Consider the following 26,884-nt stretch of genomic DNA (forward strand, 5'->3'; position numbering starts at 1 on the left):
AGTTTGTTAGAATTTCAGAGCATTATGGATTTCAACCCTAATTCTTTATTGAAAAGACTGCAAATAATCCTATCCCAAACCCAAAGCCCACAAAGACCAAGGCAGCAAATAAAGTAGTCCACGTGTGGTACTTGGCTTGAATAAATTGCTTGTTATTAAAGGTACGGCTTCTCCAGGAAAGTCTGTGTATTACAGCTTATGATTCAAGAGTTTCACCATATGCAAAGTACTGGGATTTGCTGTGAAAGAAAGGCTAATAGAGGGAAGAGACTTTCAATGTAAATACTACTCATTTAAAATGGCTAGGAAGGCAAATAAAAATTTGGAAGATACATGGTTGTAGACAGCACACAACTCATCTATAAAATTCTCTAGGTATCATTCTGATAACAGCATCATAAGAATCAAAACATGATTTGTGATCGTTACACAGGAAAATTATATACAATCACATTAAAGATGCAAAAGTAGAAATTATTACAATTCTCATAGATCAGAAATATACAGCTGCTCCACTCTGAGGATCAATGTGGAACTTCCCCATGGAACTGAGCCATGTGTGCCAATCCGTTGGACCCCCGTTTTTCTTCATTGTTGTATGAATCCTCTTGCTAATGAGCCCACTAGGAAACACACTTGTGAACACGGGGTAAGGCAGAAGCCTTACAAAGTATACCAATCAGCTCTCAGATTTAGAAAAATCACTATACATTTCTTTTTTTCAGGCAAAACAGTCCTAAGTTAAACAGAGTCTGAAAATGTTATGCCAGCAGGATCTAGAGTTGGTCAGTTTATGGTCAGTGATAAGATGGAGCTGATAATAGAGTAACACAATAAAAAACAATTATCTCAGAAGGAAACCATGGACCATGAGTCGCAAGAGAGAAAAACTGAGAGTCAACAAGGTGAGATAATACAGCAACACGTAAGCCAGTCTCCTCAGAAGGGAGGTGGTTGGAAGCTCACCGAGGGGTGGCAGGCACCTGTGCCCAGCCTCCATCTGCCATGTAGGTGGCCCTTGGGAGTGCTGTGACCTCAGGACATGCAGTTTGTGGGCAGGATGGAGACAGGGGCCTCAGACACTGCTTGGACTGTCGCTGGCTGCTGGTTCTTGTGGTTTGATTAACAGTTCTGGGCTCTGCTCCTAGTTCTTCTGGGAGCAAGTTCAAGGCTCCTCAGATCCAGGTTGCAGGTGGCAAAAGCTGACCATGGATCAGGGCATTTCAAGCACTCAGGAAACTAGTGCTAGGGAGAGAGCTGTATGACTGCTGAACTGCAAGCCTATGGCCCAGAGCATTGCCCTTCAAAGCAGCAGAAACTCTGCTGAAGGCAGTGAGGGAGTGCTCAGCATTGGTGGCGAAATGTCAGTGTGCATTGTCCCCAGCACCAGCTGGAGCAACTGACCCGGGCACAGCGGAGACCTTGGCACAGTCTGGGCTCCTGAGAAAGGACGCAACTCTCTAGTTCTGGGGCTGCAGGGAATGCCTGGGGTCACTTGCTGAAGCTGGAGCAGGTGAAGGCAGCATCCTTACCTGTAGAAGGTGTGCTGTGACTGAGAAACTCTATTGAAGTTAGGGAGCTGTAGGAGGAGGTGAGAAGGCTGCATAGCACAAGGGATGATGAAAAAGGGATTGACAAGATCTTCACAGGGATGCTGCAAAGATGAGAGCCTGAACCCCTATAATGCACAGAAGGAAGAGCAGCCAGAGACTGTGCTCACTGGAAACTCCCACAACCAGGAGCGCTGGGTGTTGTGGCTTCTGGCAAAAGGAGGATGACTCTCACCATTGGCAGATCTGCAACTGCAGAATAGTTTGGTCTCTGGCAGGAGGCAAGAGGCTGCAAGCTCAGTCTGGGGAGCATGCATGGGAGCAGGGCATGCATCCTGTGGAACAACACTTCATTGTGCACACCTGGTCCTAGTGAAAGGTTTTGACTTCAACAACTGTAGGTCTCTTTCAGAGGATAAGGAACTGCTGGTGAGAAACACGGTCCACTTGGCAAAGTTGGACAAAAACATGTTTATGATCAGGCTGGTCAATCTGTTGAAAAATACTTCAGCCTAGAATGGAGAAGGGAGATTTTGTCACGATGTAGAAGTCAACAGTGATGGAAAGCAAAAGGTGCAAGATGACAGAAAAAATGAGACCTCAGGAATTATAAAACAATGTAAAGAAAAACCCACCTCAAGTGTATGTACACAAATGCAAACAGCCTGGGAAACAAGTGGGAGGAACTAGATCTTCGCATGCAGTCAAGGATCTGCAAGTCATTGGACTAAGAGATGTGGTTGCGCAATAGTGCTGCTGTGATTACTGAAGATTAACTCTGTGGAGAAGGACTTGGGTATCTTCTTGAACTGAGACCACAGCAAGCTGAAAGTGTGACTGGCGAAAAGAAAGCCAACAGTATCTTGGTCTGTATTATTATTCCTTGCCATTCATTAGATGACATATAGAATACTGTGTCCAGTTTTGGGCTCCACAACACATGAAACATAGGAACAAAATGGATTAAGTTCAGCAGACGGCCACAAAGAGGGTGAGGGGGCCAGGGCACGTGATAAAAGCTGAGGCTTTTTCTGCCTGTAGATGAGATTTTAGAGGGACCTGAAGCTCTCCAATATCTACAATGTCTAGCAGTTTTCCAGTTTCTACAAGAAGGTTATTTATGACATGGAGCCAGGCTTTTCACACTGGTGCATGGTAGAGGAGTGAGAGACACTGGGCATAGGTTCAAATAAGAGAGGTTTGAACTGGATATAAGGAGAAACTTTCCCATCATGACGAATGTCAAGTAGTGAAACAGGCTGCCCAGAAGAGGCTGTGCAGTCTTCCTACTTGGAGGTTTTCAAGACCTGACCAGGTAAAGCCTTGAGCAACCTGATCTGACCTCATAACTGACAAAAGGCTGGACCAAAGACCCCCTGAGGTACCTTCCTACCTGAGTTATCCCACGATCCTTCCCCTGCTACCTCTCAAAAAACGAATCTAATATTTGGAAATATTTTGAACCTCTTTTTCTGTTCACTTTAGTACTGATTGCTTCAACTGACACACCTGAGGGTTGGGATGCCATCCAGAGGGACCTGGACAAACTCGAGAAGCGGACCCATACAAACCTCGTGAGGTTCAACAAGGCCCAGTGCAAGGTCCTGCACAGGTCAGGGCAACCCCCGGTATCGATACAGGCTGGGGGATGAAGGGATTGAGAGCAGCCCTGTGGAAAGGACTTGGGGGTGCTGGTGGATGAAAGAGCCGGCAATGTGCGCTTGCAGTCCAGAGGCCAATTGTATCTTGCGCTGCATCAAAAGGAGCGTGGGCAGCAGGTGGAGGGAGGGGATTGTCCCCTCTGCCCTGCTGTGTGAGACCCCCCTGCAGTGCTGGTCCAGCCCTGGGTCCTCAGCACAGGACACACATGGACCTGCTGGAGAGGGGCCAGAGGAGCCCCAGAAATGACCCGAGGCTGGAACAGCTCTGCTGGGAGGACAGGCTGAGAGAGTTGGGGTGTTCAGCCTGGAGAAGGCTCCAGGGAGACCTTGTTGCAGCCTTTCTGTACTTAAAAGGGGCCAATAAGAAAGATGGGGACAGACTTTTTAGCAGGGCCTGTTGCGATAGGACAAGGGATAATAGTTTTAAACTAAAGGAGTGGAGATTCAGGCTGGACATGAAGGAGAAATTGTTGCCCCTGAGGGTGGTGAGAGCCTGGCCCAGGTTGGCCAGAGAGGTGGTGGCTGAACCATCCCTGGAGACATCCCAGGCCAGGCTGGACGGGGCTCTGAGCAACCTGAGCTGGTGCAGATGTCCCTGCTCATGGCAGGGGGGGCACTGGGGGAGCTGGGAAGGGCCCTTCCAGCCCAACTATTCTATGATTCATCCTGTATACTTCAAATACTAAATGAACCTTTATTTTCAAGGTTCAAGTTTTGCCCCTGTACTCAATAGCAGAAATTCCTTTTCATCAGCCTATATTTTCCTACAATCAGCTGTTAGCTCCTGTCCTGTAACAGCATCTGCTTGTGTACCATTTAAAGTTATCATCCTAATCTCTTCATGCTTTTCATGTCCTTTGGTGATGTTCACCTGAACTTTAGAAAGAACAATTGTGATAGTGTCCTCTTTATTAACTTAGTTTTTAACCTGTTCCCAGCTTCTAAGCACTGATAAAGATATTAAAAACAAACAAACAAGCAAGCGAAGCTTTTCTGAATAGTGACTAGGGGCGTCTGTCCTGCCAACTTGCACCTTATTGCATAGAGCACCATGGGACTAGCTAAGGGTTGTCAGTCAGGTATTTATACCTAAGTCATCTCCTGGTACCTTCAGCAGTATTTGTTTCTACATTTGTCTGAAGTTTCATTAATTTTCATTGTTTTCAGCACTTGATATTCATTCAAATTTTCCCATCCGGTGGGAAAACCGACAGATTTACATTCTCTGGCTGGGGGAGTACCAAAATTATCTTAGCTGGAGAACAACTGCAAAACTCACCTTTACCTATAGACTTACACAGAGTTATAGAGTAATTTAAGTTAGAAGGTACCCCTGGAGGTTTCTGCTCCAACCTCCCCTCTCAAAGCCAGACCGATTAGATGATGTTGCTCAGAGGCTTAAGCAGTTGAGTTTTGAATATATTCAAGAAGTGAGATGTTCCTGACCTCACTGGCAACCTGTCTCAGTGCTTGACTACCGTAACTGTGGGAAAATTAGTTCCTAATACCTAAACAGAATTTCATGTGGCGTGATTTGTTTCCATTGCCTTTTATTTTCCACTGTGCACATGTGAGAAGAGTCTGGTTCCATCTTCTCTACACCATCTCACTAGGTAGCTGCAGATAGTAATAAGATTTCCTCTTTCATCTTTAGAAAAGCCTGTCTTTATTCATTACAGCATATCCAGTATTCTGAAACTGCCACCTTCTGCAGATGAAAAAAGCAGTTTCTAGGGAGTTTGGTATCCACTCTAGCAGTAGTCCAAATCAACGTAGTCTCGGTCAACGACGAGTGACAAGCACAGCAGCAGCTACAGAGCAACTGCGGGAGATTTAAATGCAGTGAAAGGACGAGCGCAGCAGTGGCTGCGGTAAGAGCTGAGGCTTGGAACAGATTGAGGAGATGAGGAGGGGATCCTGCAGCCATGGTCCTGCCCAGAGAATTGCTGCAAACCGGCTGATCTTGCAAGAGGGGCTGGCGTGGAGGGGACACTGCCAGGAGAAACCAAGGGAGATTTACAGCCTCCTAGGGAGCGCAGACGACCAGGAGCGCAGTGAACAGGGCCAGCAAACAGGGTTGGGGCAGTTATCCCTGCAGTTCAAGCAGAAGGGTGAGGAAGCTCTGCCAGCTGAAGTGATTACCTCCCTGGTTGTGGTCACCCTTGCAGAAGGAGCTGACTATGGTATCCACTTGGGGAAAGGGCAGGTCGTCTGCACTCAGCAGGAAAGAGGCAGCAACCCAGACAGAACTGTCACGGGAACAAGCAGCCACCCGGACCTTCAGGTTGCAGAGAATGCCAGAGCCTTTCGTTGGTATGGAGTGGCAGCAGAGCAAAGAGTTGTGTGAGGTGTGAGCCGGTGGATGATCTGCTCAGCCTGGTAGTAGAGCTGAGAGAGGAGGTAGAAAGGTTGAGAAGTATCAGGGAGCTGGAACAGGAAATCCACTTGTAGGATCAATCTCTGGTGTCCCAGAGACAGTAAAGACCACCAGCAAGAAACGAAGATCAAGGGAGTGTTGTATCCTCCCCTTGCCTGACTGAAAAAAACAGTTCGTAGAACCACAGAATCGTAGAATGTCCTGACTTGGAAGGGACCCACAAGGATCATGAAGTCCAACTCCTGTCCCTGCATATGACAGCTCCACAGTTCACACCGTGTGTCTGAGGGCATTGTCCAGTCTCTTCTTGAATACTGACAGTCTTGGGGCTGTGACACCTCCCTGGGGAGCCTGTTCCAGTGTCCAGCACCCTCTGGGTGAAGAACCTTTTCCTCATGTCCAACTGACCCTCCCCTGGCACATCTTCCTGCCGTTCCCTTGGGCTCTGAAGAGTTCAGCACCTACTCTTCCTCCTCCCCTTGTGAGGAAGCTGTAGACCATGATGAGGTCTCCCCTTAGTCTCCTCTTGTCCAGGCTGAACAAACCAAGTCACTAGCTGCTCCTCATATGGCTTCCCCTCCAAACCCTTCACCAACTCCGTAGCATCTTCTGGACACTCTCCAGTAGCTTAATATCTTTTCTATACTGTGGCTCCCAGAACTACACACAGTGCTCCAGGCGAGGCTGCAACAGTGCAGAGTAGAGCAGGACAATCACCTTCCTCGAGTGGCTGGCAATGCTGCGCTTGCTGCACCCCAGGACACAGCTGGCCTTCTTGGTTGCCAGGGCACACTGTTGGCTCACGCTCAACTTGACATCAACAAGAACCCCAGATCCCTCTCACAACAACTCCATGCAGTGCTACAGACTCAGGTAAGAGTGGCTGGAAAGTTGCCTGGTGGAAAAGGACCTGGGGGTGTTGATCGACCGCAGCTGAACATGAGCCAGCATGTGCCCAGGTGGCAAAAAAGGCCAACAGCATCCTGGCTTGTATCAGCAATAGCATGGCCAGCAGGTCTAGAGAAGTGATCATTCCACTGCACTCAGTGCTTGTGAGGCCCCACCTTGAATATTGTGTTCAGTTTTGGGCCCCTTTTCATGAGAAAGATATTGAAGTACTAAAGAGAGTCCAGAGAAGGGCAACAAAGCTGGTGCAGGGCCTGGAGCACAAGCCTTATGAGGAGTGGTTGAGGGAACTGGGGCTGTTCAGCCTGGAGAAAAGGAGGCTGAGGGGAGACCATATATCGCTGTCTACAACCACCTGAAAGGAGGTTGGAGCATGGAGGGTGCTGGTCTCCTCTCCCAAGTAGCAAGTGATAGGACAAGAAATGACCTCAGGTTGCGCCAGGGAAGGTTCGGATTGGATATTAGGAAAAAATTATTGACAGAAAGGGTTGTGAAACACTGGAACAGGCTACCCAGGGAAGTGGTTGAGTCACCATCCCTGGAGGTTTTTAAAAGGTGTATAGACAAGGTTATTAGGGACATGGTTTAGTGCTAGAGTTGGGTTATGGTTGGACTCAATCTTGAGGGTCTCTTCCAACCAAAATGATTCTATGATCCTATTATTCTAATCCCTTGACCGAAACACATATTTCTTTGTAATAGAGGTATTTCTAACATCTTCACAGATAAAGGAATCATTCCTGATTCCATCTGACTTTCTGCTTTTCTTCCCATGTAATAACTGTGGTCTCTTTACAATATATTTTTACCCTTCTCATGTTGTTTGTGGGTGTCACTGTTGAATTTGCACCTCATCCAGGAACATGCTTGGTTGGTGCCTACAAGATCTTTAAAAGATCTAGTTTAGGCACCTCAATTTTCTTCTTAGCCTGCAGTTTATAAACAGACTGACAGTCTCTACCATATACTCTTTCCAGGGGATTGTTTCTAATAGTGGTTTGCACTCATGTAAAGGGCTTTTAAATAATTGTGCAATTGGGCCCCCATCCCGATCAATTCTTAAATGTCAGATGGTCTGGTTTTCTCACATGCTGACCATTCAGGAATGTATGTCTTCTGCTGGATGTCCGGTAAACAAATTCACCTGATGAAAGGCAAGACTTCTTATCCCTATCTGCAATCCATGATTTCACATTCTGGCTCTTATTTTAACTTTTGACTCACAAACTCCCAGTTTGTAGGCATCAATAGTTCTGCAGTAGGTCCTGGAACCATATTATTTGAAAGCAGAGGGGAAAAAAAAAAAAAAAAGAATATATATATATCAAAGGCTTATATACTCTGTCATAGTGTTATTCCAGTTCATCTCAGTAAACTTCAGATGTCTGCGGCACAGACACATGGATTTGCAGTTGTGCTGGTTACCTAGAGTCCAGTGAAAGTTAATGAGAGAAGTAGGCACTTCTAGGATGCAGTTAATGTTATCCTAAGCTGTATGTCAGATAAATCACAGGTTACGGGCATCTGTTTCTTTCCACTGCTTAAGAAGGGGATCTGGGATATTAGCTTTGGGTAGGCTGTATCTGGGATGGATGTCTAAAATTAGACAAGTCTCCTCACTTCTCAGACTTTCCAGTCTTAGCATTCTTTTACATTCTCCCCTACTTGAAGGGCTCTTATGTCCAGCAATGTCATTTTTCTTGGCCCACACCAAGAAATAGTTGATTTCAGCCCCCCAAAATTAGATTTAAAACAGCGCAACTGCAACTCATGAAAAGAAAATTATGTGGCCTTTAGGCATGTGAGAAGCTTAAAAAAATAGAGGAGCTGTAATTGAATATCTTTCTCCTATGACTTCTACAACTAAATCTGCAGGCCTAGTTTTGTTGTCATTCATAAAAGCTAATATTATAATACTGAGTCTACATAGCTTAAACTACGTCTGAGTGAGGCTCACAGAAACTATCTCTTAATGAACTCATCACATGAGTTTTTTTATTATCATGACATTTTTATATGTAACACATACCCACATGTATTTAGGCAGTGAGACAGAGATGGACAAATGGAACAGAAAACTTCAGGTTAAATAACAGATTTCACCAGGGGGAAAAAAAATATTACTTCAGACATACTAGTGAAGAAACCTTGTTCTCAATATGAGAAAAAAACACAGAATTATAGAAAAGTATGACCCATTTAAAAGGTCACCTAATCCTTCCTTTCGTTTAGGCAGGATAAACTAAAGCTACATTGCTTTTTTACAGATGTTTCATTAATCTCTTCTTTAAAGCTTCCAAAGACGAACATTCTAAAATTGTGGTGGCAATTTGTCCTTCATGCTTACCTATTCTTAGCAGAAAATTATTTCCCTGTAAATCTCCTTTGCAGTAATTTTAGCACATTGCGCTACTACAGCAGAAATGGAGAACAGTTTAGTTCTATCCTCTTGGCAGTATATTTTAGGTATTTGAAAATTGTTTAGATAGAACTTTCTTCTACTTTCTAGTTTAAAATACATCTGTTTTTTAAAAAATTCTTGATAGTTCACAGGTGTTATCTTACCTTTGTCATTCTCATCGCTTTTCACTGTGGTTTCTTAAACTGTTCCACACTTTTAAAGTGAAATATTCAAAACCAATGAAAAATTGCTGCTGCTATCTAGAAAGTGCAAAATGGAGCAGAAGGATTATTCAGCTTATTTTAACATTCATCCACTTGTTTTTACAAAAGGCTAGACAATATTGATTCATGTTTAGACGTGATATCCTATGATTCTCTGGTCCTTTTCCAATGAAATTATCCAGTTATTCCATACCTTGTTTTCATGGGGCTGTGAAGGATTTGGCTGTTGCTGAGGTATGGACACAAGTACAGCTGAGACCACAGCAGAAGCCCGTTTGTTTGAGGGAGTAGAGTCCTGGTGAGGAGCAAGACAATTTTGGACAAGTGGATATTCGACTTCACAGTTAAGGTATAGTCATACAAGCAATGCTTTCTGAGTAGGTATTTCCTTTGTAAATATTGTGCATCAAGGCATTTTGACAGTATCTACAAAAAACAGGTGGTTATGGTCTTTGTGAGTACCGATGACACAAGAAAGGCCAGGGGAGGGTTTGTGGGACAGAATTTAAGTTCTTAGATGTAAAACTGAATATCAGGACACCCTCGCATCAGCTTTATTTATATTCAGGTTCAGCTCACAGGATGAGACAAAGTCCTCAGTATGAACTGGGAAAATATGATAGGGAAGAAAAGCCTAGAATGACTAGGAGTGAGATAACTTTGGGAATATATGGAATTTACATAACTGACATGAGTAATGGCCATGCTCATGGACACGATGATAAATTACCACACATACCAGAGTGAACAAGGGAACTCAATGCTCAGTAGCAGTCAGAAAAATATCTCAAAACCTGAAATTTGTGTAAGACCCAGGAAGCATCTGTATGGTTGTCTGTGAATTCAGATTGTTTATCTGTCTTGAATGCTGCATGCAGCTGTGGCCTTTCCATCTCAAAAAAAAAAAAAAAAAAGATAAAGTAAACCAAGAAAAGATATAAAGAAGAACAAGAATAATCTGGACTTCTCACAGTGAGGAAGTGAATAGTTCCCCGGACTCTCCAACCTGGAAAACAGGTAACTGCATGGAAAGTATCATGGGAGTGGATTACTGGGAGTGAATGAATTGAGTACCATTATTTTTTTGTCTCTCACAGTAAAAGAAGTAGGAGGTATCAAATAATATTATCTGATGCCAGGTTTAGAGTTAACATAAGTAAGCAGTTTTTTATACATGTTTAGTTCCTTTCTTCAGGGATGGAATATTTCAAATAGGAATTTGAAATATTTGTGTGAAAAAAATTGTAGTTTAACAAGACGCAGAGACAGATTCTGTTTCAAATCATATAGCAGATTACCAGAACCTGAGAAAGTACAATACAAGGAGTGTCTCCATATTATTGTCCCATTCTTATAATCCATCTTTTAAGCATGTTCTCCAGGGTCTTGTAATGGATGAAATATTGAACTAGATAAGCCCTTATTTGAGTTCTCCATTTGCATATCCTGCAAGTACTTCCAAAAAGCTGAGGAACACTGTGATCCAGGCTCTGACCTCATTTGCCATTGACTTTTACTCCTCTGTCTCCCACATCTCCCTACTTCCCCACCCTTTTGTTGCTGTAAGTTTCCATCAGTCCTAGCACTGACAGACTACTCTGATAAGTTGCTGCAGGTCCCCAAACTTTGATCTATCTATTTAGATTTGGAATGACTCTCTTATAAGTGATAGAGCTCCTAGCTGAGTTTTTCCCGTATTTTTTTTAATGCAAACAATGACATCTTGTCATATTCACTAAATCCAGAAGAGTAGAAGTCCCACAGATGAATGTGTGTAATGAATCATTGAATGAGACATCGGCTGGTTCACGTTTAATAAAGCCTCCTGCTTTATTCTATCCATAGCGCGAAGCAGAAAGCATTGACATTTGAAATATAAACTTTTTTCACATCAAAAGCAGGGAAAAAGACAGAACTAAATCAATTTTCCTCTTCTGTCTTCAGCTTTTCCCTAATTCCTGAGGCAACAATGGCAAAAAACAGCTCAGGGAAGAAGGTGCGAATGTAAACTGCTGCTCTGGGGATAGGGTTGGCCAAAAGTACCTCCTGCTTCTTACTGCTTACTGTGCGCAAGACTTCCTCTGCCACCTCCACTGGGTGCACACCATACGCAACCTTTCTGAAAAAGACTGCGAATCAAGCAGAGAGGAGCGAGAGCTTAGAAATAGACAGGGAGACAGACAGACAGACACATCGGAGAGAATGGTGGTGAAAAGGTACACAACCAGTGCATCAGTCAAATCAGTTAGATTCCTACACACTTTAAATCCCTTGCCCCTTCCCTTCCCCTCAGCAGTACATCCCTAAGATATTTTAACAATTTTGAGGTAAAATCCTTGTAGTCCCCAAGGGAAGGAGCAATTTGAGTTGCAGTGAAACTCTCCCTTGGGAGCTTTCATGCTGTACTTCCATTCCCCATGCCCCACTGCATTTATTTTCTCACATAACGTTGTCTCTTTCCATGTTCCTTCTTTTTCCACCAGGCTCATCTGATCTCTCTAATATCTCCTCTATCTTGCTCCCCTAACCTGTTCATTGTTTCTGTTATCTCCATTCTTTTCCCTATGCTGCTTTCTTCTCCCTGGGAAAAGCTTCTATACTGCTATGTGGACCTCATCTACCATCTCTCTTTATGCATCAAACCTTACATTTCCAAATAGATGCCTCCCAGTTGCCAGGTGCTGGTTGACGATGGTATGAACAGATGAAGGTTGGATTCACAGTGCTGACAGAAATATCAAATTCTTCCATTTCAGCTCTAAGACAATCAAAAAAGCCTACAGCAGCATGCTTAGAAGCAGCGTCTAAAAGAAAGAAAGAAAACCCACATATTCATGTTTGGATAAATAAATGCGTAGATGTACATCCATATAGGTCTGCAAAACAGGAATGCTTGGAAAATTGAGCATGAAATGACTAGCCAAAAGGCAAAAACCAGTGAACTATTTCACCCAGTGAAATTATCAGATGATGTATTTAAAAGAAACAAAGTAAAGTTATTTGTACAGTAAAACTATGCACCAAATATGCAGTCAGTCTCCCTACACGTGTCAAAAAGCATGCGTCTGGATTTCCCAGTCAGAAATGTTAAGTCCTGGCTCAAGCAGTAATACTTCTATTATCTCTACAGTTTAATGTGGTGGATGTCTGTGAGGGATGGACAGATGTCCCTGAGATGAGTCTCCACACCACCTGTTGTCGCAGTTTGTGACACATCAATAAATGCAGTGTCCATTTCTGCAATGCAGGAGTACTTGAAGTAGCAAGACAAGACGCTTTTAATATTAGGGTTAATTTTAAAGTAACTGAATGTTAAGAATTTTAAAACTGTTTCTAGTGCCTTTTGATTGAGAATGCTATTAAAGAAGGATGATGGTATGTGAACCTTGACCAAAAAAACCAGAAGTATGTGTTAAAGTGCAACAGATCTGCAAAGCGCTCATCCACCTGGTATTTGACTGAATTCACAGTGAAAGTCAACCTGTGCAGAATATAATCTAAAAAATGGCAGGTGGGCTCCATGAACAGAAAGAAGCTTCTCCATTCATTTATTTTGAAACTCCTTATTCTGGAAGCTGTGCAAAATGGACATCGGTAGAGGCATTGTAGAAACTGTATCTCTGTTAGCACTTCTGCTACTCATTATTTTATACACATACAATGCACCTTGACATAATTGGCTGTTTCCTAGATAGAACCCATTCCCGATGCCCCATCGTTCTTTCTTTTCTGAGCCTTTTTTGTTAGTTTTTGTACTTCTTTTGATGTGAGGGACTAGAATTGCACACGATGTTCAAAATGTGGGTGATGTATAGGTTTATACAATGACATGAAGACAGGATTTAAATTTTTTCTTTCCCGCTTTCCTTACAGTTTCTGTCACTGTATTTTGCTTTCATGGAACTATAAGTCACAATCCTGAGGTCTTGCAGACCTTTTAATTCAGAGACCATCATGCACTCTAACCTCCGGTCACAGTTAAAAATGTCTATTTACATCTATCCTGTTTTTTCTGTCCACTACCTTTGCATTTTATTAATGCAAACACCTCCCATCATAATTCAGGACAGCTTAGTTTCATTAGGAGCTTTGGATGAAAGACCTTCTTGAACATTTTCTGGAAAGCCAAGTAGAATACAATTACTACATCTCCTTTTAAACTCCCACACATAAATCCATCTAGTGGATGAGTTCCCTTTACAAAGCAGTATCTAGCATCTACCAGTATGTTATATTTATACACTACTTCATTCTTCCTTGTGGTTTGTACTAATATGCCCAGTACAGATGTTAGACCTCCAAGTTTGCTGTTTCCTGAATATCTCCTAAGATGATCTTGTCCTCAAGTACCTTAGGCACTAGTTAAACTTCAAAAATAGTATTCTAACTATTCGTCTTGAGTTCCATTTCTTTGAATTTTTTTCAGTCAAATACTGTTTTAATAGTTTACTACATTAGGATGCGAGCTAGCACTTTTAAACACCATCAGAGCCATGGAATACTTGCGATTTATGCATTAGAATGTACATTTTTGCTATGTGTAACTTACAAGCTGCACGAAATGGGATTCCTATTTTTCCTTGGATGCTATTAATTAAAACGATTTGGCCAGTTCTTCTTGAGATCATGTTGGGAAGAATGGCTGGGGAGGGCAAAAAAAAAAAACACGTAAGTAAGAGAACTTGATGTACTTAGTGAAAGGAAGTGACAGCTGAAGTGCAGACAGCACAACTTTAATGAAGGTTGTCTCAATACTGCAATCAGAAGTATTGCAAAATCCAGTATCTGGAAATTGTGTCTTGTAGACTTCACTTGGATTCTATCATGCGTGTAGATTTGGGTGCAGTATTATCACATTTAATTGTCAACCTGTCTGTATCCTTGCAAGGGTTTTAAAAACAATTGTCTTTGTAACAAAGGCAGCAAGCATGTAAATAAAGGAGTCGCCATATGCAAAATACAATAACCAGACATTTTTTAAACTGCCTGTCCTTGAAACACCTGCTTATATATTTCTTGGTCAATCTGTTTCCAAACCAGAAGATTTTGATCTTCTGCACCTCAATTTCAGTCCATTGATTTTCACTGAATAGGTTTTGATTATAGTAAAGAAGGCAAAAAATAAGTGCAAATGAAACAGTGTAATGCCAGTGGCTCAGATTTCAAGATTTCAGTGGCAACAGCAAAACAGGAAAAAAATTAAAATACCTTTGGTTAATGTTATAGGTCCAAAATAGTTGGCATCCATTATCTTTTTATCAAGTTCCAGTGAAATGCTCTGCACTGCTCCTTTCACCTTCATACTTGCATTGTTGATCAGTATATCCACACAGCCATAGCAATTTAGGATTTCCTTAGCTACATCTTGAATGCAGTTTATGTCTGAGATATCCAGAAATATGAGCTTTGGTGCATATGTCTAATAAAGAAAACACTTATTTCAAGGATACCTGTTATATAAAAATGTATTTCCTTTTATTTGTCTTGTAAATTAATTTACTTGATATCTGCAGAAAGTGCTGTTATCATTCTCATAAAAACTTTGATTTGTTCTTTTAACCCGCTCCAGAAAAAAGGTAGATCAATAATACGTATTTATAGACTCTGAAATTCAGATGAAGCAGAACACCACAGGAAGGGTAAGCTGGACTAACGCTACCCTATTGAATTTTGTCTCTCTTGTAATCAGTGGAGGCAGATAATAGACACAGGGGATGACTCCTACCACTCCCAGTGATGGTCTTTCTGCAAGCAGACCTCTCAAGAACTTTATTGAGGACAGAGTCCAGGATATAAGGCTTTGATAGAAAATTTACATATATAGGCAGGGGCAGTTGGAAAGTAGGAATGGTTTGTTCAGCTATGTACTCAATTTGTATGACTTCTGCAAAGATGTATATTTTATCAGTTATGGGACAGAGGAATTAACTCCAAGTATCTTCTCTTACTCTGTTACTGTGATGATGTAGTGCAGATCCCTTAGTCATACTTAATTTTTTCCCAGTAGAGTCTCTGCAGACTAATGTGATCACACTACTTTCAAGGTTATTTATGCAGATGAAGGTCACTGCAAAAAAAGGGTCTAACACAAACGTTTGTTGGTCTGGTAAGCAATGGCTGTAGAATTTGTGTGACTCCTTCAGGAACGCCTGTGCCCTGAAATGAGTCAGCTAACTGCTGGTCACAGAAGGAAAGCTTTCCCACGAGCATCCTCCAAAGAATTGACATTGGGGGCAGCCTTGCATGTCTACTTGCACGGTGATCCAGCCAGTGACAATGAGGAAAGGGCACTCTTATTCATGTGCTCCCATGCCCTTCTAGCTGGGACTTCTCCCAAAGTAGTGGAGAAACTGAAAATTAATGAAATCTTTAGACACATCTCCAAATCCTTGAGTACTCTAATTATGTGAAAAATGAATAATAATTCCTGTGGTTAAATGAAGCACTTTGGATCCCTTTCATCCAAATTAACAGGCAACTTCCTCTGCCTAGCATTTCTAGTTGAGTAGCTTGTTCGAAATGCAGGACCACTCAGTTGCCTTGAATTAGCTCATGAGAGCGGGATTTCTGAATTATACTTTTGGCATCATGCTCTGTAGGCCATCAGAGGTGTTTCTTTCCCGCTCTCTCTCTGTGGACCATCTTGGGAGTGTTATCTGGGTGACCAAAATCACCATTAACAGTGAATCGTGTTGTGAATTTTCAAAACATAGTGAGGAAATTCTTACCATACTAGGGTCCGCCACGCTAATTAAAGCATCATACAAGGTTTCTAACTTTTCCCATGTCCGGCCACATAACACAAGCCTTGCTCCTCCTGTGTGAAACACCCGAGAACATTCTAGAAGAGAAATACATTCCAAAGAAATAACAAAAATAATAATTTCATTTTGTGTATTTGGTTTGAAATGGGATGCTGGTTTTGCTAATGATGTTGAACCTATGCTTTAAAATTCATTAATTTTGAAAAAAATAAATATATAAGAGAAAAAGAAAGCACTAAATGGCAATAATATATCTGTGAGTAATCAATTAAAATTTAATGTCATTGTACAATGCATAATTAACGGTACAGCGTAACAGTGCTGTTTAGTAATTTGCTTTAAGAAAAATTTAATTAAGAAAATAAGAATATGCCGGTTAATGGAGGATGGGTTTGAGTTAGAAAAATTGTTCTGATTATCTTTCTTCCTTAACTCTTTCCACTTACAGACACACTTGCTATGAAGAAAAATATGTACAAAAATACACTTAAGGTTTTTACAATGCAAACTACATCTTTTGCAAACCTTCATGTCTGCTGCAGTATCAAGAAGAAAGAAACTAACCCCAGTAAACAGTAAAACCAGATCTGTATGCTGCTTTCATGAAACTCTTGGCAACACGAAAGTCATCTGCGACTTTGAGAAAGAGCAATACAGAGAAACTTACCACCTACCATCCCACAGGCAGAGCACCAATGACAGAGGCCTTTCTTCTACAGACCCTTCCGTCCATATGTAATCCATGCCAAGAGCTTTATCTCCTGAGTATTAGACCTTCCCAGTAGTCAGCAGAGGCACCAGGGCCAGCTTGAGCTATGTCTTGTTCAGCTACATTCCTGAAGGCTTCCTGAGAAGGTGATTGCTGGATATGCTGGGCTGGCAGGGCTTTTTCTCCACATATTCAGGGGTGTTCCGAGCTAGGGGTTCACTCCAGTTTAACCTGGAACTCTGAGGACCGTTCTTCTCCCTTCCTTATGCAAGTGAGTTGTGCTTTCTGAAAGTGGGGACTTGCATAACAAGAGGAACTGGCAGCCAGTGTCACCCATCATCCCACCTCGGCACTGGCTGCAAGACTGCAGCCAACCCATTACATTAGGTGGTCATGGGAGTATGTGATCAGCTCAATCCAGATTATGGAATGCCATGCTGGAGCATTTTGACAGCGTGTGTCTGGTCTCTTTTCTTCTCTAGGGGGTGCTGAGGGTGAATATATCCCTCACCGTCCTGTCAGTTTGACCAAAGAAAGGAGTTTAAAAACATAGGCATCTTTCAGGAAGGCATTATCAGTTGTATCTCTCTAGCTGTTGTAGGCTGCTACAGAGTGCATGTTCGAGCACAGCTGAACTGAAACTATGGCTCTCAGTCCAGGAGTCGGTCAGGATTGTCCTCCTGACCAAGAAAAGTACATAGTTGCTTGCCTTTTCTTTCTTGGAATAGACAATGTCTCACAGACGTCCTGAGGATGCAACTGATGATGTGCCCACAGTGCCCCAAACCAGAGATCTGATTTGTCTGCAGCCAGACAATTAGTTAACAGTGGGTTATGTGTGCTGGTAGGACTGGAAGTCAAGAGTTATTTTTCCTCTCATGGTTTTTTTTCCTGATTAGGTCTTACAAAAAGCTCTTAGCCTTGGATACCTTATATTTGGTCCCTAAATCAAATCTGTATGACAGTTACACATTCACCATGAGAAGAACAGGAATATGGTCTTACAATTACTCTCATGCCTTTCCAGACTGTTTGATTTGTCTTACCTCCTGTGGCCTTTGCTGAATGGGCAACGGTACAACCCTAGTGCTACAGCTGTCTGGCCCCCAAAAAGCATTTCCTTCCAATTTCAATACCCACAGGCAAATCCAGGTATGCTAATATGCCCATCTTAGGTTTCTTAAATGCCCCTTTTAGACTCTTAATATCTTTATGCAAGCCCTTCTGGATCTACTCTTCTATTTTTGTAAACTTGTGCAGCTAGAGACTATTATTTATGTAATCTTTTTCATTACTTATAACAGTATTTTTATGAATGTCTTCCATTTTCTTTTTTCCTAGCATAGAAAGATTTCTGAAGTCCAAAATATTCTTTACCAATACTAAGACAACTACACTAGTATTTTTCCTATAAATCTAACAATTGGGGCAACTTTGTGAATAAAACATGTCTACTATGTGAACAGCAATAAAAGGGAAAAAGAGAAACTGATGATGTTCTGCTCTAGAACTATTGTGGACTTTTCTGAGTTATAGCACTGAGAAGAAACAGGAATCAGGTTTAAATAACAACCATAAACCATTGCAAACATCTTCAGTTATCATAGTTTTTGTTTCTCTTTTTTAACTTTGATGAATGTCATCTTTAGTCCAGAAATTCTGGCATGTGGGAAAATGAATTTGGCTGTTGTCTAAGAGTTCAAATATGTAGCAGGTGGTCAGACAGCTGATATTTTAATGCTGTGGACTGAACTGCACAGCAAATTTCACATGATTTGGAATTACTCAAGCCTGCAAATTACTTATCGGTATTACCCTATGGGATACCAGCAGAAGATATGTCTAAGATAATAAAATTGCTTTGAGTTACCTCCTTTTTCATCTATGTGAATAACGGGGCAGAGGGGAGAGGGGATGCAATTTCCTTTGTAGCCTCAAGAGACAGGCAGAAAAAAAAAAAAGCTAGGTTAATAAGGAAACTGAACTTAGGAAGATCTTACCCAGGGGTCATGCAGTGCTGGAGAAAGATACCTGGAGAAATGTTCAATAAATGCTCTGTATCCCTGCAGGTGTTTGGATTGAAGCCACACCCAACCAGATCTAGCACTGGTGATGATGTTCCTGCTCCAAGCAGGACTTTTGTCTAGAAACCTCCAGGCTTCCTATGATTTTACCAGATATCAAACCTCAGCTGCTGGAGAATTCTAAATCATGCTTTTCCAACCAGAATACCAAAATATAACAAATCAGAAAAAATGCATGTTAATATTATCTTCAGCTGAAGTTGAAGCGTGTCAGGGGAAGGGAAAGACCAGGCAGGATGTGGAGGTCAAAATTTTTTCGTACCTTGTCCTAACAGGCTCTGATAAAGAGCAGTCCTTTTCAGTGTAGTGTGTATTCCTGTTGCAGGTCTCTGCTCTGTTCTACTAAGGAATAATTCTTCAAGAACATTCCCTTTCCCCATTTGTTTTCTGCTTGGGAGTGCAATGTTTCCAACATATGGCAAGTCTTCATTGAAAATGCCAAAATGTAGCCTCAAGGTATGTTTGCCTTACCAGGCACTCACAGCTACTGCCCCTCAAGCAACCCTCCAGCAGGGTTGTACATCAGCGATATATGACCCAGTACCTTTAATCTGATCTGGCAGCACCGTGTAGGCAGGAAATATGAGCCAAGAAATATACACTAAGTGGCTGGTCACCCAGGCACTCAGCTTATATAAACAGATCAATTATCACATACCCTCGTCCACTCAACCCACCGTTACGTGAAGCTAGGCAGCCCACTGGGAATACTGGAGGATGTCAAGGGGAGAGGAGTAACACGGGTGATAGAGGGGGCAGAGGTATGAACAGGGACAGAGGGATGAGCACGGTTGCTTTTAGGGAACAGGAAACATTGAAGTCTTTAAGGGCTGAAAAGGAAGACGTAAAAAGTAAGGTGACACCGGTTTATACCGATAGGCTGCTACCGTGCAGTGATAGACTATGTAATAAGATCTCATAGTAGCAACATGCTAAAAATAGCACTCTTAATGTGCTTACAAAACCTCTAATTCTATTGAATTAAATAAATACAAGGCTCTGCAGTTCCTAAAAGTTTACCAGCAGTTCCTGTGACTGAGACTAAAAATGTACATTTAAAAATCATAGGATTTATTAAAAAATATATTTCTTTACTTCTGCTTCATCCAGGCAGTTATGAATATATACAAGGTAACATATGCACATTTTATCACCTACAGGATGGTTCTCTGGCTGTTTGTGTTTTCTGACACTGAGAAGAAATGAGACAACTCACCCTTGCCCAGTCCAGAGATGGCATCCGTGATCACCACCACCTTGTTTTGCACAGCTGACTTGGACAATAACCACCTGACTGTCTGGTAAATATAAATAATTCCACTGATCCCGAAGAGAAGCAATGGTAGAGCAAGTAGAGCAAGAATACCCATCTCTATGGGAAACAAAAGACCATACGAGAATAACAGTAATCATAATATGCATTCATTATTTTTCAAATTTTTGTTATCTAAAAAAGCAACATTTTCGTATATAGAAAATGCAGGACTCAACACACCAAAGGCTTGAAGCAGTGGGAAGATTGTTTTCTCATCAATGGCTTAATATTATTATTTCATAAACAGGGTAATATTGGGTTTTTGTCTGTTTTCCTCATCATTGCATGGTCTAGCCAAATCTGCATTCCTTTTATTCAAAATTACTTTATGTTGGCAAAAACATAATAGAATTTTAGCACAAATACTACCTTGAGGCAAAACATAGGCTAAAATATAACACTGAACTTTTCTATTTTCCTATAATCGTAACATAATTTAAACAGATAATAAGTTTCTAATCCTAATTTCAGATAAAACACATAATAGAAGGGGTTTTTTTCTGTTCTAAAAGATAGAGAAAATAGAATCACTTACTATAGCTATGAAGACTCCAGGTACAGATAAAGCATTCTTTTGTAATTTTTGTCAATTTTTTTATTAGAGGTTTAATTGAAGTCCTTTAGCGATTTTGGAGAGCATTGCATTTGTTGAGACTGCTTGCCCTGAATGAGAATGGCTACGTATCAGCCATGTGACAGAGATACTTTAAAAGTAAATATAGCATCTACAGTCTGATTTGCATGCCTGACCTATCCAGTCCAACAGGCTGGACGGTCGTGTAAAAGCCCTTAGTACAGTTTCAGTTCAACTGTACAAAGAAACCTCTGTCTTCTGCCTTGCCTTCATTTGCAGTTGTTCACAGGACTGCCTCAATTTCTTGTCATTGACCTTCAATTAACTTCACACATAAAAACATTTGTAAAAACTCTGTGATAACAACAGGTCTTAAAAAAAAAAAAAAGCAAAAAGAACCATGAAGACTTTTCCACTTGAAATAATTGCTGTTCAACAACAGGAATGATGCATGTATGTGTCACTCTTGGTATCTGCAAAGCAGATGTGCCTCTTTTCCAGCAATTTCAAGCCCATATCAACTTCAGGTAGGTGATCTAACTTTTACATTTTCTGCAGAGAGACATTATCTGTTAACCTGACAATCACCGTTACATGTTGCCCTTCGAGGTTCTGGGCAAAAGAATCATTTACAATAAATCATTCCTGGTTTGCTGTTTCAAAAAATTGTATCACAGTCTTCAATTTGTAAGTTTTGACAACCACATTCAGTACTCCTGTTAGTGCTGTTCTAATGTTCTAACTTTCATTTCCAATGAGAGAATTACAAGTCTACAAATAATAGAGAGTCGTGTATATTGGAGTGTTGTAACAAGGAACAAAGACTTCATGGTTACGCCTGCAGGTACCAGGACAGTGGTAGCTTTCGAAGAGTGAGAAAGGATAGAAGGTTATTCAAGAGGACACAGGAGGAACTTGAGACGTAGTTTGTGAACCTAACTTGCTCTAGAAGCTAATGATATTGGGAATCAAGATGTATATTCCTGCCTGTGAAAGTTGAAGTTGCATGCCAAAGAACCCATGATTTAAGTTTTCCAAACCACAGAATTGTATTATGTGCCAATGTTTGAAAAACTGTGTGCACTTCTAGCTAAAAAGACTCCATAGTGAATGACAGATATGAACAAATACCTGTTTTCCAAAGCAAAATGGTCATGGTGTCCTGAAATTTACATCAGTTTCCATAGGAGAATGTAAAAACATTAAGTCAAATGAGCTAAGAAGTCATGCCAAGCCATTTGCAGAGATAAAATCTGATTTTCTATCACCTCAAAAACCCCATCTATCTTCACTTTCAAAGTACCAGCTTTAAACAAACAGATATGCATTTCCCTATCAGTAAGTAAGCTGGTTTATTCCTTTTACAGAACAGGATGTGTCATTCGTTTACTTTATGTAGGGTTCTGGAAATATTTTCCTGTGAAGGCAAAACATTAAAAAAAAAAAGTGCACAGTAAGGCGAGGGGATTTATAGGAGTTCCAAGTGATTTGTTGGCTTTGTTCTGAAATGAGCCACTGTAATGTAAAGGCAAGAATAGGAAAAAGTCAATTGAAAGAAATAGACAATCAAGAATGTGTAGGATTTTAAGGATAAAATTCTAACGTGTCTGTTAATAATAATGAACAATTGCAAAGGAAGACCGCCTGAGTCATCTGGATAAATACAGACATACAGTGAGTGCAATAACCAAAACACCCAAACCTTTCCAAACACACAAATCTCTCAGTCGGGTGAGGTACCAGAGAAATCTATTCTGCGCTGCCACCTACAGAGCATCATGGAAACACCCCAGAAACAACAACGAATTGTTTCAGATCATGGGTCCCATAAAAAGGGAAAGTCATCTACAAGGAAGCTACAACAGAAGTGAGGCCTTCACTTGCCCTCAGCCGGCTCGGAAATCTTCATATTCCCAACACCTTTGTCCGGAGCTGAGCCCCAGGAACTGTCCCTGATGACACCAGAGCTCAACAGTGTGTGCTTAACACACTATAGACAAATCAATGATCAGGGGCACTGATGGTTAAAGATTTCATCCAGGAAGAAGAAACCAATAATTCAAATCCATGTCTGCCTCAAAAAATGACCCTAACTTTACAGCTATTATTTCTGGGGGTTGTGAACTCCCTAAGCACAGGCATATTTTCATCCACAGCATAGTTTTTTATTTTAACCAGTGGCTGCCTAACATCTAAGAATACAATTCTCCCTCAGAGTAGAAATGGGAAGGCATATGGATTTTCATATACTTTGAGAGGATATGTGTCTCTAACACTCAAAGTCAGAGACATTTTTGATACTAGCAGTAGCCAGGTGAAGTGCTTTAGTTTTGTGCTTCTTACACTTGTGATAAAGGAACATGTAGGCTGTACTGAGTCTTGTGTTCCCCATTTGTCTCAGCCACGTGACACTGTAAGGCATTTCCTGTGACTGCATTATTTTCACAGTTCTATGAATTTTACTTCCCTCCCTCCCCCTTAATTATTGTGTCTGTTTCTTTCCATTCTTATTTTATTGATTTTCCTTGTATTCTCTTTTGATAGCTTTGGGATCATGGAGCATACTGACAGTACAGTTTCTACTTAAAGATACTTTTGGCATTTGCCAGCATTCCTGCGTTTATACCTATGTCATAACCATCTATGAATGGTCCCCGCTATTCATAGACCTGTTGTTGACTTGTATGATTGGCCCATCATATATTTGTAATACTACTATGAATATTTCCAAGCCTTGGAAAGCACAGAAATTCTTGCTTGAAAAAAACAGTCAGTACCATGTTTGGTCCTTGGAGCAGCAGATACATAGTATTTCCATTGTCAACGTAAGAAAAACATAAACCTTTAACAATTTTGGACTAAAAACCTGCTCTTTAGAATGTCCCGTGATCACAATGCAAGAACCAGACACTTGTCAACAGAAGAACACCTAGTTCAAGTCAAATACGCTGCCTGCTCAAGGTCAAAAACACTCCTCAGTCCATGTAATTATTTATTTGATGTGGTCTTCCCACACACCTCTGCGGGCTGCTCAGGTTTTCTCTGCGATCAGTTCTTGCCTCTGAACGCTGCTAAAAGGGCCCCTATGGACAAAACCCGTCTCTTGATCTCTGCTGCCTTATCATGGCCAGTCTTGTGATGCACATTGACTTTTTGGAGACATATCAATATTATGTCAAATCTCCCTTCAGCACAGTGGGTGGTGGCATCATCCTTGGTGAAACTAAGGTCCCATGCATTGTCAGTGGTGTCAACTTCTGCATCCACAGGGGTCACGTGAAGGCAACTCCTGACACAATCTCGCACCCTCTTCAGAAGCCACAGGATATTGGTTATCCCAGGATTGCTATGCTGGCGTTGCTGGAAGTTAGACTGTCCCAATTAGCAGAATGCAAGTGACAAAGCAAGCCCAAGTGCATTTCTCAGGGGCTTTCCAAAGTCAAATCCTGTTTCCAAACCTTGCCTGAGGTCAGCTGAAGTCTCAAAGCTCTTTTAAAAGCTCTTTTTAGGGCAAGAAGGAGGACCCGGGCAACTACAGACCAGTCAGCCTCACCTCCATCCCTGGGAAAGTGATGGAACACCTTATCCTTGGTGCCATCTTAAGACATATCAAGGATAAGAGGGTCATCAGGGACAGTCAACATGGCTTCACCAAGGGGAAGTCGTGTTTGACCAACTTCATAGCCTTTTATGAAGACGTAACAAGGTGGATTGACGATGGCAGAGCAGTGGATGTGGTCTACCTTGACTTCAGCAAAGCATTTGACACCGTCTCCCACAGCATCCTCACGGCAAAACTGAGGAAGTGTGGACTGGATGATCGGGTAGTGAGGTGGACTGCAAACTGGCTGAAGGAGAGAAGCCAGAGAGTCGTGGTCAATGGGGCGGAGTCTGGTTGGAGGCCTGTATCTAGTGGAGTGCCTCAAGGGTCGGTTCTGGGACCAATACTGTTCAATATATTCATCAATGACTTGCATGAGGGAATTGAGTGTACTATCAGCAAGTTTGCTGATGACACCAAGCTGGGAGGAGTGGCTGACACGCCAGAAGGCTGTGCTGCCATCCAGCGAGATCTGGACAGGCTAGAGAGTTGGGCGGGGAAAAATTTAATGAAGTATAACAAGGGGAAATGTAGAGTCTTGCATCTGGGCAGGAACAACCCCAGGTTCCAGTATAGGTTGGGGAATGACCTATTAGAGAGCAGTGTAGGGAAAAGGGACCTGGGGGTCCTGGGGACAGCAGGGTGACCATGAGCCAGCACTGGGCCCTTGTGGCCAGGAAGGGCAATGGGACCTGGGGGGGATTAGAAGGGGGGTGGTTAGTAGGTCGAGAGAGGTTCTCCTTCCTCTCTACTCTGCCCTGGTGAGACCTCATCTGGAATATTGTGTCCAGTTCTGGGCCGCTCAGTTCAAGAAGGACAGGGAACTGCTGGAGAGAGTCCAGCGCAGGGCCACAAAGATGATGAAGGGAGTGGAGCATCTCCCTTATGAGGAAAGGCTGAGGGAGCTGGGTCTCTTTAGCTTGGAGAAGAGGAGACTGAGGGGTGACCTCATCAATGTTTATAAATATATAAAGGGTGGGTGTCACGAGGATGGAGCCAGGCTCTTCTCGGTGACAACCAACAGTAAGACAAGGGGTAATGGGTTCAAGCTGGAACACAAGAGGTTCCACTTAAATTTGAGAAGAAACTTCTTCTCAGTGAGGGTGACGGAACACTGGAACAGGCTGCCCAGGGAGGTTGTGGATTCTCCTTCTCTGGAGACATTCAAAACCCGCCTGGACGCCTTCCTGTGTAACCTCACCTAGGGGTTCCTGCCCTGGCAGGAGGATTGGACTGGATGATCTTTCGAGGTCCCTTCCAATCCCTAACATTCTGTGATTCTGTGATTCTGTGATTAACTCTGCTCCAGACTCACTGAATTTTGAATGTAGGCCCTGAAGCAGCTTATGTTAGGTCTAATTGAAAGCTCAGCTCCTGGGAAGTGTTGCGAGTGCAAGACAAGATATCAATTGGGGATTTCCGAGTAGAGGAGAAATAGATAAATGCACAAACACACATATAATTATATACGCACATACATAGAATCATAGAATATCTCGCATTGGAAAGGACCTGTAAGGATCTTACATACATACATATGTATATATAAAAGACAAAAAAACTATCATGACGACAAAGACAGTTTTTCTCTGTTTTAAATAGAGATAGAAAATCATGCTCCTGCTTGATTACCTTGTAATTAGGATGACTTTACTTAAAAATAAGAAAATAGATAAACTTTTGATTCTCTGTGCTGAACCCAGATTCATGCAGTTACCCAGCTTCAGCAGAGCTCCAGACCTATCTTAAGACTTCTGTTTTGCGATCTTGTGAAGGAAAGACTAAAGCAGCATCACCACTGAATTTTCTAGCTTTGTAAAGACTGTAAAAATGTTTATAATGAATGCTACTGCCCAGCATGGCTGGCGGCATGAAGTGAGGTGGCAGATTGGTGAGTTAAGAGCCATGTTCAGCTAAACAAGAAAAATCTGCTGCTATAAAATTATGGTAAACAGAACTCACATTTTTTAAAGCTCGGAGGGCACACAGAGCTCCATTAGGCGGGAATTCAGAGGGACTCTTCAGCAGAAGTGACACCAACATACAGGCCAATGTAACTACCCGTATCAATGGAGCTATAGCATTGACAGCTCAGTAACCAGCAGGCTGTAGCATTTTGGTTTTTTTGTTTTCAGTGATTATTTACTGCCCATTTTTCATATTGTTTCCTGTTCGCTTTTTGTGCAATATTTTCTCTTTTGGCCACTTGCCACAGATTTTTTGTAACAATCACTGTTAACTCATAACTTGTGTTTTGTCCCTTCATCTTAACTGTTCCTTTAGCTTATTAACTCATAATTTCATTTTTGTATAGTTTATTGTTGTTTATACACTTCTTTAACAATGTTCCTGCTAGTTGTTCATTTTGCTCTAGCAAAGAATTACTTTGAAAATTTTCTATACTGGGGTTTTTTGTTAATTTCTCATTGAGAGAGTAGGATTCTTTTTTGATGTTCATTATTCATTAACATTGCTGCTCATTAGCACATTACTTACTGGTCATGTATGGCACTTCTTGCTGTACTTTCTTTGCCCAATTCTTACTTCGCTCTTCTTTGCTTTTCATCGTTTGAAACAGTTCATTTTTACTTGCTAATTTTCCCTTTCTTTTTTTTTTTTTTTTTGAGTGACAGTCTTTGTTCATGTTCTGTCTGGTTTCTCACAGGGTGATCATTATAGTGGTTGAACACTTTCTTTTGTCTCGTACAATTTCCTCAT

At 41.7% G+C, this 26,884-nt stretch overlaps 1 protein-coding gene across 1 annotated transcript; it reads right to left on the reverse strand.

Annotated features, from left to right (window-relative positions):
* Window positions 1–10,904: 10,904 nt before the first annotated feature.
* Window positions 10,905–20,662, reverse strand: DHRS7C (dehydrogenase/reductase 7C). Its single transcript, XM_065647831.1, has 7 exons — window positions 20,527–20,662; window positions 19,893–20,048; window positions 15,848–15,960; window positions 14,328–14,538; window positions 13,669–13,761; window positions 11,768–11,923; window positions 10,905–11,248 (listed from the first exon to the last, which is right to left on the reverse strand). The coding sequence occupies exons 2-7, from the start codon at window positions 20,044–20,046 to the stop codon at window positions 11,040–11,042; spliced, it is 936 nt and encodes a 311-aa protein (XP_065503903.1). The 5' UTR covers window positions 20,047–20,048; window positions 20,527–20,662; the 3' UTR covers window positions 10,905–11,039.
* Between the last annotated feature and the right edge of the window lie 6,222 nt (window positions 20,663–26,884).

The sequence above is a fragment of the Caloenas nicobarica genome, chromosome 18 (assembly GCF_036013445.1).
Source record: "Caloenas nicobarica isolate bCalNic1 chromosome 18, bCalNic1.hap1, whole genome shotgun sequence".
NCBI classification, from domain to species: domain Eukaryota; kingdom Metazoa; phylum Chordata; class Aves; order Columbiformes; family Columbidae; genus Caloenas; species Caloenas nicobarica.